At 45.6% G+C, this 17,628-nt stretch overlaps 1 protein-coding gene across 5 annotated transcripts in view; it reads left to right on the top strand.

Moving 5' to 3' along the window:
- Positions 1-13,526, top strand: part of DAGLA (diacylglycerol lipase alpha) — a 91,104-nt gene extending 77,578 nt beyond the window's left edge. For all 5 annotated transcript variants that reach the window (XM_019485251.2, XM_019485250.2, XM_006270553.4 and 2 more), the window contains one exon: positions 1,668-13,526. In XM_019485251.2, coding sequence (XP_019340796.1) covers positions 1,668-2,595 — 928 coding nt within the window. In that variant the 3' untranslated portion in view covers positions 2,596-13,526. The remainder of the gene's footprint in view (positions 1-1,667) is intronic.
- Positions 13,527-17,628: the final 4,102 nt, after the last annotated feature.

The raw sequence follows: 17,628 nt of genomic DNA on the forward strand, positions 1-17,628 counted from the left end.
CCAAGACTGGGATTCAGTGGTGGGGCAAAACTTGCAATCTAAATCTCCATATTTGTGTACCCTGTAAATGCAATAGTGTTGATTAGTAATAAGAGGGGTGTGAGACTCTCTTGGTGAGGACAAGGCCTTCATTTTTATAGCACCTGGTGTAAAGTGTCTGCCTAAATGATTTACACTACAGCATAAATAGGGTTGTTGCAATTGCAGAAGCCTACGGAGGGGAGAGAGACAGAAAAAGTATGGATGCCAGGAAGGGAGGCAGGAGGGATGATTCTGAGGGTGGTCAGATGTTTGGAGGCACAGGGAAGGAGCTATTGCTAGATGAACAAAGGGAGTGAGGACTGGAGTAGGCAGTGACTGAGGGCAGCTGAATTAAAATTATAGAGACTTATGAAAAAAGGTAATTTTCATTTGGAATCAGTAATACATGGAGAGCTAAGGACACCACTAGAGGAGAGGGAGTGAACAAGCTTACATTTCTTTTTCCCTGTATGAAGGCTTGGGGGTACATTGCCAATGCTAGAATTTGAAGAGCTGGAACCTGGATAGGCCACAGAGAGAGGAAGAGTTGGAGTAGACAGTGGGAGAGGAAGTGAAGACTTGTATATTGATTTCAAAAGACATAACTGAGATTGGCTTCTGTGGATGGTGTTGTACTGATGACATGCAAGTTTGTAGGTGTAATAGATATGAGAGGAGAAGATCAGGTCCAAGTCAGGCGTGCCACTAGGATCCTAAGCAGTAGGAGTAAATGGGAATCAAGGATAGAGACAGAAGATATGAAGTCGTATCTGAGGGGTAGCTTATGTCCCCATGAAGCACTTCTGTTCTTGAGATTTCAGATGATAGAGAAACTTGAGGTGAAGCCACATGCACGTCTGGCCAAGATAGGCAGAGGTAGGTCACAGTAGAGTCATTCGAAGTAGTGAGAAAGACATGGAAATTGAGAACCCTTAGGAATTCCTGCAAATTTCTCTCCGTCCCTCCTTTAGCTGAATTGTGCAATCCCTTTTTTACATTTCTCAGAGCCTTTCATCATTAGTCACTACCAGAGTAAGCCCACCTCCCTGAAAAGGCCATCCCATCTTGTGATGTAGTTTTTTAACAGCCCTGGTAATAAGCTGGGGATTCACCGAGGAGAAGGAAGCAGATGAGCCTGGGGATGTAGGGAAAGTTCAGGGTAGGAAAAGGTAATAAGTGTGGGGAGAGGGGGAGAGGCCTTGGACAACTCACTTAGTCTCCCTATTTGTCAGTCTCCTCATTCCCAAAAGAAGGATAACAAGTGCATGAAATTTAATTACTTATAGGTTGCATACTATCCTATGGTCATCATGAAAGGCATTACGGAGTTCTGTCAGCAGTGATACCTCCGTCAAAAATGCCACTCAAAGGGCAGGCACCAGTCAAGAGACAAGGGAAAGAGAAAAAGGCTAAACTTGTGGCAGAGTTGTAACCAACAGTTTCAGATTGGAAGGAAGCAGGAATAGAGAGTGAGAAATTGACTGCAAGTGTATGTGATAGGATTGGGCTGAGAGGAGATGCACAAGTACTCTCAGTAAGCCTGGAGATGTCAGTGCTGAGAGATGGTGTCTGATCCTTTGCTTACCCAGGATTTGCTGCTTTTTAGAGGGATATGGCAGCTTCACATTTGTATTTTGTCTTTGCAGGAGCAAGTCACAATCTGAAATCAGCTTGGAGGGGTTTTATGAGACCAAGCCCCTTTCTTCTGTGCAGAAGGACCCTGTAGAGCTTCTGCTCCTGGATACCAAGGAGCGCCTGTCTGTGGAGCTGCAGGACCGCCGTGCTCCTCTGGCCACCATGGAGAGTCTGTCTGATAATGAGTCCATCTACAGCTTTGATTCACGGCGCTCCTCAGGCTTCCGGAGCATCCGTGGCTCCCCCAGTCTCCATGCTGTCATGGAGAAGGATGAGACGCACTGTTTTTATATAGACCCCGTTATCCCTGAGGAGAACCCCTCCCTCAGCTCGAGGACAGAGCTGCTTGCTGCTGACAGCCTCTCTAAACATTCACAGGAGACACAGCCCCCTGAGACCTTGCATAACAGTGGTGGCACTACCCCCCAGCGACGCTGCAGCGAGGAAGGGGCTGGCAGCGAAGGGGACAGAATTTCCTTTACAGGCCAAGAGGAGCTGTCCCTCCAGAATGGACGGCTCCCTGATGTGCCCAGTCCACAAGTGCTGGAGTTTGCTGAGTTTATAGACAGCCTCTTCAATCTGGACAGCAAAAGCAGCTCCTTCCAGGACATCTATTGCATGATGGTATCAGATAGCTCCAATGACTTTGCAGAGATGCCTAAGTCTGTCAGTGATCAGGAGATCCTGCTGAGAGCACAGTATGAGCCCAACCTGGTCCCCAAGCCCCCTAGGTTGTTCGCAGGCTCAACTGATCCTTCTTCAGGCATCTCAGTCTCACCTTCCTTCCCTCTGAGTTCATCTGGAGAACTTATGGACATTACTCCCACAGGCATGAGCAGCCAGGAATGCCTGGCCACTGACAAAATCCGGACTTCCACCCCGTCTGGTCACATGACCAGCCCCACCAAGCAGGAGGACCTCATGATCTCAGCCCTCTAGTGCAGGAGAGGAGGGGGAGGCTCTGAGCCAATCCCGTCAGCTGAATGCTGGGATAACACTTGGAGGAGCTGGTCGTTGGGCAGTTCAGGATCAGGGGAGACACCTGGAAACATTCCTTTGGGGTGCTAGGCCAGTGGCACTCTGCTGTCAGGAGGATGGAGTCCACGCCTTGGTCATGCACTTACATTTGGGAGATGAAGCGCTGCCTGGCAAAGCCTGCTACACTAAGAGGGTCTCATTCACTGAAGTTAGATGTTTGGTTTCCCTACCTCAGTCTTTCTGATTAAATCGGGGCGGGGGGGGTACTTGCTGAGGTATGGGAGTCGGATTTCCTGCTCCAGGGTGTCTGCTGAAGTTAGGGGATTGATTCCCTGGGGAGCTAGTGGATCAGAAGCAAGGGGGGTGGATCACTTTGCTGTTACCATTTCAGTGGTTCCAGTAGTGAGTGGATTGTGACTTTGGGCCCTATTGCACTAACACATCATGTCAGACCCAGACACCAATTCATTGCCCTTTCATGGTGTTTGTCTTTTGTAAGACCCTCTCTCCTGTTTTAAAGCCATTGGGGCTGTTATTCCAGGGGAATGCAGCCACCCCTTCCCTGACCGGGTGCAGCGAGACTCAGGCTGGCACTGTGTGTTTTCGCTCCCCTGATTACCTCTGTTCAGTGACTACTTGGCTTCTTCTGAGAAGAAAGAAAACCTGTGGTACTGGAGAGCATCAGGCCTCTGCTGCATTCCCTCCTTCACCAGCAGGAGGCCCCTCCGTCACCTCTTCACAGCTCCCCAAACCATTCCGAACTGGCAACACCCCCATCAAAAGACTCACAGGATTCTCATCTCAATAGTGCACGGATGGGTCAGGTTAATCCAGTTTTCAGTATTTCAGAGGCTTCCAGAACCCAACATTATTCACCATGTCCCTGTGGTGCCTGGAAGCCTTCTCAGTCCTCAGACTACCGGTACGGTCATCGTAGGTCAGTGCCGGTCTCTGCCATTGGAGTTCAGGGAAAAGATGAACCTTAACTAACCTAACCTTAACATACTTGAAATCTCATGTATGTTTACAGAGCTGCTAAAGCTATTTGGAAGGTATTTATTGACCAAACAGGGAAGCTCTCTCTGAGCAAGAAGAACGTTCACACTCCCTTTCCAGGGCCATTCACTCTATTTGGGGGCTGGGGGGAGAGTGAGGTGGACAGGAAGTGCTGTTTTAAAACCCCCTGTTTTAAAGAGGAAACAGGGTGGTAGGAGAAACCCTTTGATCTAAGCCCGTGGGGAAACTGCATGCATCCTTCATCCTGGCTTCCCACAAGGGTTCATCAGCTTCACCCTACTGCACAATAACTCATTAAAAAGCCCCAATATGTCATTAATAAAACTGTCTAAGCAACCAGTCCTGCGGTGCAGAACTCCAGAACCCAGGGTAGCCTGGTGGCTCTATTTAATGGCAGGAATTTGTTGATGATGGAAGTGGGAGAGAAACTTCCTTCTTAGAAAGTTAAAATCTACTATTGTCTACAAGAGTCTTTTAACTTACAAAATACCTTCATATCCAAACTCAGCAGAATCAGTCTATTGTCTAGGGCTTTGCCTTTTTTACTAGAAACAGACTTCTGTTTGATACTGCTATAAAATGCCCCCATATTACATACTCTTAGCTGTGGAATTTCTACACTGAGGAGAATTCCACATTTCCCAGAATGTCATCCCCATTATACAAGAGAAGAGTAGGGGCCAGGGCCCTGTGTGCTGGGTGCTGTATAAACACAGAGCAAAGAGATGGTGTAAAATGCTATCAAATCAGAACACTAGCTTTTTTTACACCTGCTCTTCTTTAATGTAAGATTTCAGAAGGTGTATGGTAATGCTGAATTGTGCATGTCCCAGAGGCTTGTGTCTAGTCTTACAACTTTGTATAGGATGAATTCCCCTTTCTCTACTGTGAAGTACTTAGCTTTTGGAAATGCAGGAGTTTTAACTTATTAACACTAAACATTTTTACCCGGCTCATTAGTTGAGACCAAAATATGACCTTAAAATTATTAGGGTCAGGAGGAAGAATGCCCACTGGATTCAAAGCAACTCTCTTTTTTAATAGTTTATTTCTTTCTGAGCAACAACAAGTTGCTTTTTTATATAGGCCCTCCAAAAAAGAGCAGTGCATTGTGTTCCCTTTGCTGACTGAGGCAGCTGTTAGCCAGTATTATGCTGACAGCATGAACGGTTCTGGAACCCAGACAAGATCGGTTGTGTTAATATCATCCTCCATTGCAAACACAGAGTGAGAATGAATGGGTAGAGATAAATGAGTAAGAGATTTAATATCAGGAGGGCATTACAATAAAGTGTAGTGTTAGAATAGAGTCGGGTGTGTGCAAGATTTAGGGATATGGGAAAGTAGCAAGCTAAACTCACTCCTACAGACTGGCTGCTGACGAGCCTGTATTGTGGAAAGGGCCTGAGACACTGCTGGAGCAGTGTGCTAGCTTGAAGAGAGAGAAAGTCCATTCCTGTCTTTCTCAGACAGGCGGGCAGTGATAACACTTAGCACTTATCTAGCGCTTTATATTTTCAAAGCACTTTACAAACATCAGTGAAGGAATTGCCTCAGTCCCTGTTGGCTAGATTGGTGTTAGGATACAGGGCTGTTGCTTGTCTCAATCAATCTGCTGTTGTTAGGGGGAGCCTGTGCCCTAGATGGGGAGATTACATGAAATTAGGAGCCAGACTCTCATAAATTAGGGGTTTGAATTGCTGCTCTGGGCCTTGTCGAACATTATACTTAGGACATGTTAATTGTACTTAAACCATGAGCCACCTCATATTCAAGCAGTAAAACTTGCCAAGTGCATTCATGTTGTAGGAAAGTTAGGACTTTTTGTAGGAGAAGTAGCTCCAGATCATATTAAGTAGCACGTCATCCTGCTGACTTTGGGTCCCAGCCCTGGGACCACACCAGATTCTCCAACCAGTTCTGGTGCAGTCCTAGGGCTGAGACTGACAATCAGCTGATTGTTGGTCCCAACTCTGGGATCTCACTGGAATCTCAAACTGATTCTGGTCCTGAGGTACTAGCAGGGTGGTGCCCTCCTCTGGGCTTGATTTTTCTATGCTGCCCTCCACTTCCTGCCAGCAGCAGAGAGACAGCTCATGAGAGCTCCCTATAAAGCATGCAGGCTGGCAGAGTGTAGTAAGCGTTACCATGTGACAGCTCAGAACACGTTTTAATGTTTAGTATGGCACAGTAATGCTCACTACGATCTAAATAAAACGCACGCTAAGTGTCCATGTGACAAGGCCATCTGTCAGTGAAAGTCTTGTTATTGTGTTACGATTTCCATAGTGACCTGATTTTTGGCTAAGAGGTCACAGCACTGCACTAGGGAATTGACACTGTTGTGGGCACTGATCCATGGTTTCCTTTGGTGAGTGTGTGGGTATGTATTTGACAGTCTCCGTTGTCAGAGCCATTAGAGTTGTATCTGAAAGGGACACAAATACAGTTTTGCTTCCCATTTTGTGGTCTGTGATTACTGGGCTTCTTCTGAGTAGCATAGGAATAGGCGATATCTGATGATCCAGGGTTGCCACTGACCACTGGAGAAGGGGAGTAGAGGTATGAAAGAGGCCAGTTAGCAAAGCTGCATACTTTAGCAGGAGTAGCTATTTTCTTCTGTCCCCTCCTGAGAAACCAGGATTATTTGCAGTCATTGGCCCTCCCAAAGTAATCCCACAGTCTCTGAATGAAGGATGCCCATGTACACCTTATACTGGCCATTTCTAAGGAAACATTTATCTTCACCCCCATCAACTTTATGCTTTATAGGAAGCACTTGCAAAACCTAGCCTCTCTTTGCACCTTAAAAGAATGTATCCGATTAGTCAGTTTTAGAATGTAATGCCAAGCCCTTGGCTACCTCCTCCACATGTATGTCATGCTGCAGTTTCCTTTCTCGCCCTTTTTCCACCCCAATGTGCAGTTGTCTCAAACATGTCGCTTTTTCAGGTTCCTTAATTGCTTGGCTGCTGGTTCTTATCCTTCAGCTCCTGTGCAGCACTCTTGTGCCTTTCAACATTTGGAAATTCCAGTGAAATCTCAGCGGGGTGTCACACTGAGCGGGGCAGTACAGAAGGTGCAATCTGATGTACCTGACTCACTGGACAGCAGCTAAGCAGTTCATAGTGCCAATCAGTTCATTGCCACACCCATGCCTTCCATCCCAGATGGGGCAATTGGTACTGCAGTATCCTTCTGATGAAGGATTGGAGTGGAGGGCACCTAGATATTGGAGCTCAGAGGCTGGGTTTCGTGCACCTTAAAATAGATCATGTGAAACTCTGTACATCAACACAGCTTTGCCAAAGAGACCCACAAAGCAATGCCCTTGGTTAGACACTTTCTAGTTAGCTGAATTATAATGAGACGTCACACACTGCATTTTATCTTTAAACCCTCAGCAAACTAATGGAATGCAACCTCTGGAACAACTGAGAACATTGCAGGAAGCTTTAAGCTGTTGTAGGAACACAGCTTTAACTCAGTTCTTTTGAGTCAGAGAGAAGGTCTCTGGCTCTGCCTTAGAAAACTCTGGCAGAGAGGTCTCGTTCTTGCTTTTGCATATGCACACAAATGTTAGGCTGTGCTGGAGACCTGATCCCAAGCCATTGCACTCACTGGAAAGACTATTTATAGTAATGCATTTAGATCAAGCCCTTAAAGCAGCTTGGCTTTAGCATGCGATAGCTTTTTAAATTACTCTTTGGTTTTGGCAGGTACTGTCTGTGTCCCAGTTGCAGATCAGTTCCCTCCTGTGTTATGTACTATACAAACATGGAACCAAAAGACAGAATCTGCCTCAAGGTTTTACATCTCCCCTCCTTCTCTGGGGTGGTGCACTTTCAGTTTGGGACCATCACTTTCTCTTGCCACTCTTTGCTCCCCTTTTCTTTCTTGGCTCTTCAGAAGGTTAAGTTACCTTATCATGAGGTGCTAGTACCCCAATCCACATTCTTGGGCCATCCCATATGCCCGGTGCTGACTCCATCCCACCCATCTGACCTTTGTCTGGGATTCCTAACTCCTGCACCTTTTGCCCACCCTCTCCCCTTGTTAGATTCCCATCCTGAAAAGTCTTGCCTTCAGTGCCCAGAACTTAGCAATATTGGCTCTGGGTATTTGATATTTAAGCCATTGCTTCTGCCTCCTGATTTGGACCCTGTTTAAATTCACAACTCCTTTTTATTTCTCTTTTAACTTTATTTGGAAGAGAATGGTAGTTATATCAGATATGATGTTCTCAGATGACTTAAATTGCAAAAATACGCCTGAGGGTAGAAATACAAATGATGATGTATTCCACAGACTTCCATTTCTAAGCCCATCAGCTATTAGTTGCATTAATTTGTATTATAATAGCATCTAAGGGCCCAATCTGCAATTAGACATTAAATACAAATATTTAATTAATCCAGAAAGAACAGAGGAGTGTGCATTGTAACCAAACACCAAAGGAGCATGAGAGAGAAGGGAAGCCACTAAACATGACACAATGGATATGAAATAGATGCTGCTGTGGGCTTTTTCCCCACAAGCAACCTGACTTATTTCCTTGCTTCAATCAGTACCTCCTTCAAAGGAAAATATACACAAGAACAAAGACATTACCTTGGCAGACCAGTGCTCTATCTAGGCTAGTACCCTATCTCTGACCCTGGGAGTAGGCACTGGATGGCTGCAGCTGCTTCAGAGGAGAGTGCAAGAAATACTAGAGCAGGCATTTACTGACATATTGGGAAGTTACTTGCTTGTCCCCTCCTTTCAAGTCTGACTCATCCTGAAACACAGGGCTCTTTCTCTTATTGCTCCTTTTGGACTTTTTCTGTCATCTAACAAAACTTCAAATGTTCTCCTTATTCAAGTAAATGCCCATTCTTCTTTTGAATTCTGTGAAGTTCTTGGCCCCTGTCATACCTTGTAGCAAGAAGTTCTGCAGGCTAAATTAATGTTGTATAAAAACGGATTTTATTTGTATCCTTCTAAATTTGTTCTCTGACGGTGTTAATGAACATCTTATACTTGTTACAAAGGACGAACAGGAATGCCTTCTCCCAGCTTTTAACAGTTCTGTATATCATGTCCCCTTCTGATTTGCCTTTTGTCTAAACTGAAGCAGCCTGATATTTTTAATTGAACCCTTTCAATATGGAAGTATCTTCATGCCTCTGGTCATTCCTGCCACATCATTAATTTCTTACTCTGTCCTGGGAGTTAGGGTAACTATGAATGCATGCGAGATTCCTGGGAAGCATCCCATTGACTTATAAAATGTTATTCCATAATGTTGTCAGTGCCTTTCCCTGTCCCATTCTTTATGCAGTCTACTGTTTTGTGTGCTGTTTTTACTGCCAGTGGGCACTGAGCAGGGGTCTTCATTGAATTACCTGCAATAATACCAGTGTCCCTCCTGAATTTTACATCTTAATTTAGAGCCCAGTAAGGTGTATGAGAGGTTCAGAATATTCCTTATAATGCCTATTACTTGGCAGTAATCCAAGCTAATTTCAAGATAATATAAAGCTGTTACTTTGCATGTGATAGAATATGTTACTCCTTTCCAGTCATTCTTGGTTAAATCCACTTTAAATTGCTTTCCAGGCTTCCCTAGTTTAGTTTGACGTAAATATATATTTTTTTCACCTGCCTACATTGCCCCTGTTTGCTGGCTCTCCTTTCCGGATCACTAATGCATGCTTCACACCCTGCCATTAACAAAACAAGTAACAAAATGCACCCTGCCTATGCAAAATGTACCTGATTTCCTCTGCAGGTTTTACGTGTAGCACAAACAAGTCCAGAAATCTGGTGTAGCTCTGTGGGTTAGCCTGAAATAAGAGTACCCTGTGATATTTCCACACCCTCAGCACGTATCATACATATAAGCACCTTGTGTACTTTGACTACTGCCTACTATAGCTAAGTCCTGACCTTGCTGCTGCGTGGTAGGGCAGCCCAGCAAGCTTGGGTTCATCTCCATGGTCAGCACTGCTTTTTCAGCAGATGACTCTTGCCTTTCAAACTCAACTTCTGTAAGTTTTGAGAGTAGAGGGACAATGACCCCCACTTCTTCTCAGTGATAGTGGAAATAAATAACTGTTTTCTATAAGCTCCTTTTCTATAAGGCCTTAACAACAAGAGTTACAAGAGCAAAGTTACAAAAAAAAATGGATGAAGTGCATTAAGCCTGAGGGTCTAGCATAGAAGAAAAACCTGAAGCAAAATAGACAGACTTTATAATATAAACACTACTAACATGCTAGACACTATGCAATAGTACGGTAAGGTACATACATCATTAAATAAGGAAAATGAATATAGTTATTTAACACCCCCACCCCCCCAAGATACAACATGAGTTTTTTCACTGTAGCATGCACAGCTCACCTTAAGCCCATATAAAGGCTAGAAATCCAGTTACTGTTTTTCACAGGCCTCTCTCCTTTGGTCTCCTGTATGTGAGAATGCCCAGTCTGTACCAGAAGCTCTGTACATCCTTTTCAGTAGCAGTCCTAGAATTAAAAATCTCATCGTTGCTTTTCTGAGCTGGAGCAGTTTGTATCCTCTTATTTATGTCCAGATAAAGACTCCTTATAGTCAGCTGCACAGCTCAACTGACAAAAGGACCACATCTTGACCTTGGGTTCCCTTCTGTGTTGTCCCCTGGGAGATGAGTTATATTTCATCACTCAAGTGGTGACTGACTGATCCTTAACTGTCTTGATGTGAGGTAGGCAAGGATTTTACAGATGAGGAAAGCAAGAAGGAGATGCTGAGGCTTGCCTAAGGTCAGTCAGTCCACATCAGGATCTGGGAATTCCTGGTTCCCAAGCCTGTACTCAAGTCACTAAATCATACTGCTCTGAGACAGACATGCTTGGGGAAATGGATTATTTTAATCTTTCTTTCACTCTGTCTCCAAGCCCGAAGAGAGAATCTCTCTAGGAACCAAGTCTTATATGTGCTAATTATGTTTCCTTTCCACCCACGAGGTCCCCTTATTATGTTACCAAACTACCACTGGCACATGCTGTCCTGAAAGAGGGGTGTGGGGGGTGACATGTTGGGGTCATCCCATGGGATGCCAGTTTCTATTTGATTTGATTAGTGTTTTAGACCCCATTTTTAGAGGAAGGGCTTTGCTGCAACATAAAATGGTAGGAAACCATATCAAGGCAGTGGACAAGCCTGAAACCCAAATACCAATCTCTGCAAATCCCATATGACTGCAATTCTGATGTGTACCCTAGAAAGGAGACCTTGTAATGTATAACCACAGCCTATGAAGTGTCTGCAGCAGAGTATTGTTTTTAGCGTGTGGCTCATGGTGGAGTTCTTGGTTCTCGTGATGAGGTGGTTGTGCTGGAAGCAGCCTGCTGCCTTGCCTCCTTTCCTGTCTCCACATGCCACTATGGGGGGTTTCCTCTTCAGCATCTCCCTATTGAATTCATGCCCCTTGCTTTTCTTGGAGTCATTGCACTTTGTTCCCTGAGCAGGAGGAGGGGATGGGGGTACTGATGGCATGAACTGTGGCCACTGAAGATCATACACTGGAAATTTAGAACAAAACCAGAGAGAGAGCAAATTAAGTTGCCAGTTATATTCTTTTTCAAAGGAAGTGGCAGTACTAGGAGACATCAGGAAATGTACACAGTTGTTTTTAAGCACTTTGTTGTCTCCATTGATGTAACTTTCTTTGTCTGTTTTGGTTTGTGTTTATGTTGTGCCTTTGCTTCCCATTGGTTTGAGGTGCAAGGACCCTGCTTTGGACAGAACACCAGGTCCACAAGATTCTTTTCCTCACTTCCACACATTGCTCCTATATTGGAAGGGGGAGGAAAAGTGGTGTAAGGATTAGGTGCTGATTGCCCCACTCTTGCTGCCACTGGTAGTCCCTGTTTCCCAATCTGTTAGGCTTTGCCAGGTGTTTTCACTGTTCCATGCTCCCTCAGGTTGTCTTAAAGTGCCAATGGCAAAGCCTGACTTGTCTGAAGCTGGTCTCCTCCTTGTGTCCATGAGGTCAGTCATTCTGCTTCATTTGTCTAGTTTGTGATCTTGTCCTGGGCAAAGGCAGTTCCTGATGCCCCAGAGGAAGGTAACACTGCTTTAACATGTGCCATGTCTAGCTAACTGCAGTTCTATACTTGAACAACCTGCTGAATACCAGCAGGAATCATAATGAGCAAAATGGCCCCTGTTTGAGCGCTGGCCCTGTTCTGCAAGAATTATTAATTAAAGGAACTTACTGTGTCTAAACTGTCCATTGTATTTCTGGTGTAATGAACTGCATTCAGTATGGCTATGGAACCCTGATCTTCCAAAGCCAGGCTCTGATGTTGGTGGGTTGGGCATTTTTTGCTGCTGTTACCACTGTGTGTGAATCCTCTGCTAACATGACCATATCCTCCTCCGTTTTGCCTTTCTCTTATGCAAGAGGTCCTCCCACTCACTGAGCCCAGGAGATGGGGAGATGGTTACTATGCCACTAGCGTGAATGATTTTACAAAAGTAAATATAATGGAATGCAGACAAATCCTCCATCAATTTACACTGGGAATCCACTGCTCTGCTGTCCCTCATGGTCTATGTGAATTTTTGATGGTCCAAAGGAGAGGTATCTCATACGAGGGGTAGAATTAGAAGGGCATCTCCTGTCTCTCAAGTAGCATGCATGTTTCTCAGCATTCAGACAGGGTTATTGGCAATTGTCTGCTTGGTCTGTCCTATTGTAATGCACACTTTGTGTGCGGTGTGCATGCAAAGTGATCACATTAGACATGTGGTTGATGGACCACTATGACACAGCAGTATGTCTGAGGCACCTGCTGGTGGCCACTGTCTTGTGGAGAAGTGACATCTGCAGCCAAAGCACTCTGGAGGTCTGGACCCTATCCCATGCTGCTGCTATTAAAGCTGGAGAGGTCCCCTCTAAGTCAGAGCCTGAAACCTCCATTCTGGTGATAAGCTTTATTAAGCAGCCAAGAGAAAACCAAGCATGTGGCTTATCAGTGGTAAGATGCACCACACCATCTGCATGTTCAGAATGCTGGGCACCAGCAGTGGGATGCTGCTGACCTTTCAGCGAGCTTGGCTGTTTGCTGGTGTGTCCTGTCACTTTAGCTGCCTGCCTGGCCGCTCAGGCAATGCTGCTGTGCATGTGCAGCTGGGAGATTGGAGGTGCCCAGGCGACTATCTCTATCATCTGTACGCTCCCTCTCGTTGCACGCCCCTTTCGGTGGAGCAGTGACACCTGAGTCAGTATTACAGAACACCGATTTTGTTTCAACAGGGCCTTCCGACCCTCACATTTGGAACAGGCTTTGGAAAATAACTGTTGTTATTCAAAACGTTTGTGTATAATTCTATCCTTTCTCCTTCCCCTTCCTTCTCCTTTGATACGAATTAATGCCTCTGCCCATAGGAAAGGCCTACTGCCTACTTCTTTCACATTTTTGCGTAAGTGCTGAGGCAAGTCAGACCAGGGAAATTACTAATGAATGCTTTCATTTTTCCTGAGTCTTTACAGTTCAGAGCCTTTGCATTAAGGGAGAAAAGACTTTTTGACCTAACCCAGAGCAGCTCTAACTCCGGGCCATGGGATTTAGAGAGACTTCATATGCCGTTCCTGGGGAAGAAGCAAAGGAGTCCATGTTCCTGCACTCAAACAAGATGTTACTGCCCCTCCTAGGAATGCACCTGCTGGATCCCTGCTCAGAATTGCCCCAGCATGAAGACAATAAGGAAACTTGAGCACTCTTCATGTGCCATTCTCATGTGACTTTTTGTACCTATGTATGAAAGTTCTAAACTAATATTGCTGTAAAGAAAGATACAAATTAATATAGCATATTATATAAAGATATATGTATATAAAAGTGTCTGTATATTGTGTAGAGCTGCGTGCAAAATGGATGTAGAAGCATGATTGGCATATGTGACTCCCCTCGCCCTGGCCCCTAATGCTGGCTTGGAGAATGAGAGCCATGTGGTTTGACTGCTGTGATGATAACCTAAAGGACTGTGTGAGGATGAGTGTAGAGAGAGCTGGAAATTACATGGGGTTCTGTGTTGCAGCAGTACAGGGAAAGACTAGTTGCTAATTTGTCACCTGGGTGGTTTCTACAGAGAGCTGGCCATGTATCTTCCCTCTGTAGCACCCAGGGATCTTTCTCTTAGAGGTGCATGAGAACCAGGATATCTCCCTGTTCTGGGAGATCTTTGGGACCACATATTTCTTTCTTCCTCCCAGTTCCCTGCACCCACCATGAGGAACACTAAGCCCTGTATTTCCCCCTGGAAATCTCCAGCTTCTGTATGTTCCTGTACAACTAAATGGGGATCACAAAGGAGACTCCTGACTGATATGGAAAACTCTGTGTTCCAGAAAGTATAAAATCCAACCTAAATCCAACCTAAATCTTTCTGATAGGAGTTGATGTGAGAAAAGGGCTGCAGAATAGCTTTGGTACTACTGGTTATCAGCTACCTGAAGTCAATTTACTAGGAGAGAGATTAACATGAACAGGGCAGTAGATAAAAGAAAAAACTCTTTGAAGTGAGACAGTGCAATGAGAGGAAGCTTAAACCCTACCCCTGTAGAAGAAGGCTGGAAAGATGCAACAGATTGTAGTCCTTTTGCAAAATGGAAGTGCAAGAAAAGAATGGTGGTCAGTGTAACTTAGTAGCAGTCCCAAGAGGCAAAGGAGCATTCCCAAGCTGTCTGTGAAGTGGAGTGTGAAGCAATACGTTGCTCTTGGGAACAGTGGTAAATGTGTCCTGGAACAGGGAGAGGAGCACAGCAATCCAAGCGAGGACATATAATGAGGGACAATGAAGGAAGCAAACAAGCTAACAGAGCATTTCTCACCTAGCTGTTAGGAATACTTGGTCAGGGAGGAACAATGCTAGAAAGAAAACAACATGAATAAACCGAGTGGGATAGTTAACACATTTTGTATGGTGATTTCCTACTGAGTGGGGAAATCTGCTGTAAATCTCTGCTGTAAATTCAGGTGCATTAATTGCAGCATAGATGCGCCCACAGAGCAGCAGGGCAGATGGGGAGACATGCCCTATGGAATCCTCAAAGATTCATTGGTTTGGCACATTTTTTATTTAGTAGCTTATTGATGATGATGTATATAGTATGTTGTCTGAAATTAATACAGGGTGCTAATTTGATGAGCGAGGATGGGGTGATCCAAAAGACATGGAGATGACAAGTATGGTCATTCACATTATAGTCATCCAAGGTGGGTACATCGAGGCAAGTGGGAGGAAGGGGAAGCCCAGGTCTCTAGGAAGGAGAACTTTGATAAGATGCAATAACAGACAAGACATAAGGATGGCAGAGAAGAAGCTTGCTATGCATTATGTCAACAATGCACCTGATGTGCCATACTGTGACCACAATCTTGTGCTGAATCAGACCTGCTGCTCCAGCCCCAGATCCCAGCCCTGTGCTCACTGAATCAGACCTGGCCCCCCATCTCTGTACATGTTAGATCAGGCCCTACTGCCCCATCCGCAGCCCCTTGTGTGCCAACAGGATCCCTCATTCAAGACTTTGCTGTGTGGCCTGCAGGACTTGGAAATTTGACAGTTGCGGAGTGATGGCAGTGATAATTGCCACTGTGACTCGTACCTCCTAACACCCTTTACAAATTTCCAGGCCCTTGGAATCACACAGCTTCATGGACTGGATCTGGCTTGTGCTTGAGTAACCCTAGACTAATGTCTGAAGCATCTTCCTAACCCCTCCCCCTGCTCTCCCTTTAGGTACCTTGCTGTCTCTGGCTCATAAGGTGAAATCAGGATACAGTTCCACAGTGCCAGTTATAAGTGAAGTACTATCTTCTTTAGTGCAGTTGTTTTCTCCTGCAGCAGATGGCACCATTCCTCCTTGCACTCAGCTTTCTACCCTTTTGCATTGTGCAATCACATATTGGTAGAGGGCTTCAGATGCCCTGAAGCTCAGAGCCAGTAAAGTTTGAATATTATTTGCAGCTCTGGAAAAGTTCCATGACCTGGCTATTGTGGTGCCTATTGAACAATGGGTATGCAGGCCCAACTGATCTGGGACAAGTGAAGGGCTGGGAGGTCTCACGCTGGATGGGTTGCCGTAAGGGGTGCTATTTTGGAAGGTTTGCAGATGTGTTCCTGATTGCCATGAGCTACCCATTATGGGGCAATCCAAAGGGCCTGAGAAGCATAAACCAGGGAGGATTATTACAACCCAGGAGTATCACTGGGCAGTTTTTCTGCTTTGTTTCTCTAAATTCTACTGTCAGACTTGCATTTATTAGGTGGGGTCAGTGCTGTAGTAGAGAGCCAGTATCGCTGGCCGGGTCTTGGGGACTGGAGTTTCCATCCTCACCGATGATCTGCTCTTGAGTTTTGCCTTGAGGCCCCACCGATCACATTCAAACCTCCTAACTTCAAACTTAATCCCCAGCACAACTGCAAAATAACCGGCTCTGAGCCCCTGTCCCACAACTGATACGCGTGTACAGTCCTGAAAAGCTGCCCACCCTGCCCCAGCCCAGAACGGATGTGTTTTCTCCCGCTCGACCTTCCCTTTGTTTCTTTTAACTCAAGGGTAGCATTCTTGCCAGTTTCAGGAACAGGCCTTTCTGGTTAATGAGTAACCAGCGGGAGATTTATTAGCACAGTTCCTTTGCTGAGAAGAGATAACAGAATAAGCTGAAGTTCTGCTTCCGTCTCAGCCAGTGCTGAGCATTTGTGGTACTCTCAGGCTTGTGGGTAGGTGAGCTCTCTGCTGGTCAGTTGAGTAGCTCCAAAGTAGACTAGCCCATCTGCAGGAAAAGACCCACCAGTTGGGCAGACCAGACTTCCTCTTGTCTCTATGAGTGCATGTCTCACTGCATGCTGGCTGTGGTGTACATTACTGAGGGGCTTATGTATGGGCACATGTTTCCAGCTGATATGTGTGCATATGCCCTTGCACCATGCATTGCAGATGAAGGTGCCACAACCTATGGCTATAAACCATCCAAAGTGCTGAGGCATCTGAAAGCATGGCTTTATAAATAACGGTCACAAGCTGGCAGAGGGTAGATTCAGACTAGACATCAGGAGGTGCTACTTCACAGTCAGGACGGCTAGGACCTGGAACCAACTTTCAAGCGAATTGGTGCTGGCTCCTACCCTGGGGGTCTTTAAGAGGAGGTTAGACGAACACCTTGCTGGGGTCGTTTGACCCCAGTGCTCTTTCCTGCCATGGCAGGGGGTCGGACTTGATGATCTGCTCAGGTCCCTTCCGACCTTACCACATATGAAACTAGGAAACTATGATTATTACTATTGGTATAGGTGAGAGTCTGTGTCTAGTTGTCTTGTCCTGTGTACAGGGCTACTTGCCAATCTCTCTTTGCACCTGCTTTCTGGCTGGCTGGATCCTGCTGGAAGAAAAAGTAGGGGTCTTTGCCTCCTTGTTACAAGAACCTCTGCCCAAAGAGCTGTCTCTTGCATGGCTCTCTGAAGACAGATGGGGCTCATGGGAAGTGGGGATCACAAGTTCACAGTGTGCTTTGGGACTGGGGAGAAAGTCCCCAGAGGGCTACTGCGGAGTTAAAGTTTGCCTAGAAACTGGCAGGAACTGCCTGAAATACTAGTGAGAGGCCATCTGAGCAAGCAGGGTTTTGTTTGGGTGGTTGCACAGCCTCCATTATGAAATGCCAGCATTCTGTGCAGCTGGCCGGGGGCTCCCATAATAACCATGCCTGCTGATGAAGGGAAGAATTGCAGCAGTGTTTGAAGCAAGGCGATTCTAGAACAGAGGGATAAAAGCTATTAGGCAGCCTGGAGAGAGACCCACATGTACAGAGAGAGAGAGAAATAGAGAGGGACCCAGGGGCTCAGGGAGTACTAAATCTAATATTTTATAAGGTTGCTGCTCATCACCCTGGAATCTGACAGGCTCTAAAAGAGAGGCCCAGGTAGAGGGTGATATGTTGA

The sequence above is a fragment of the Alligator mississippiensis genome, chromosome 2, assembly GCF_030867095.1.
Source record: "Alligator mississippiensis isolate rAllMis1 chromosome 2, rAllMis1, whole genome shotgun sequence".
NCBI classification, from domain to species: Eukaryota; Metazoa; Chordata; order Crocodylia; family Alligatoridae; genus Alligator; species Alligator mississippiensis.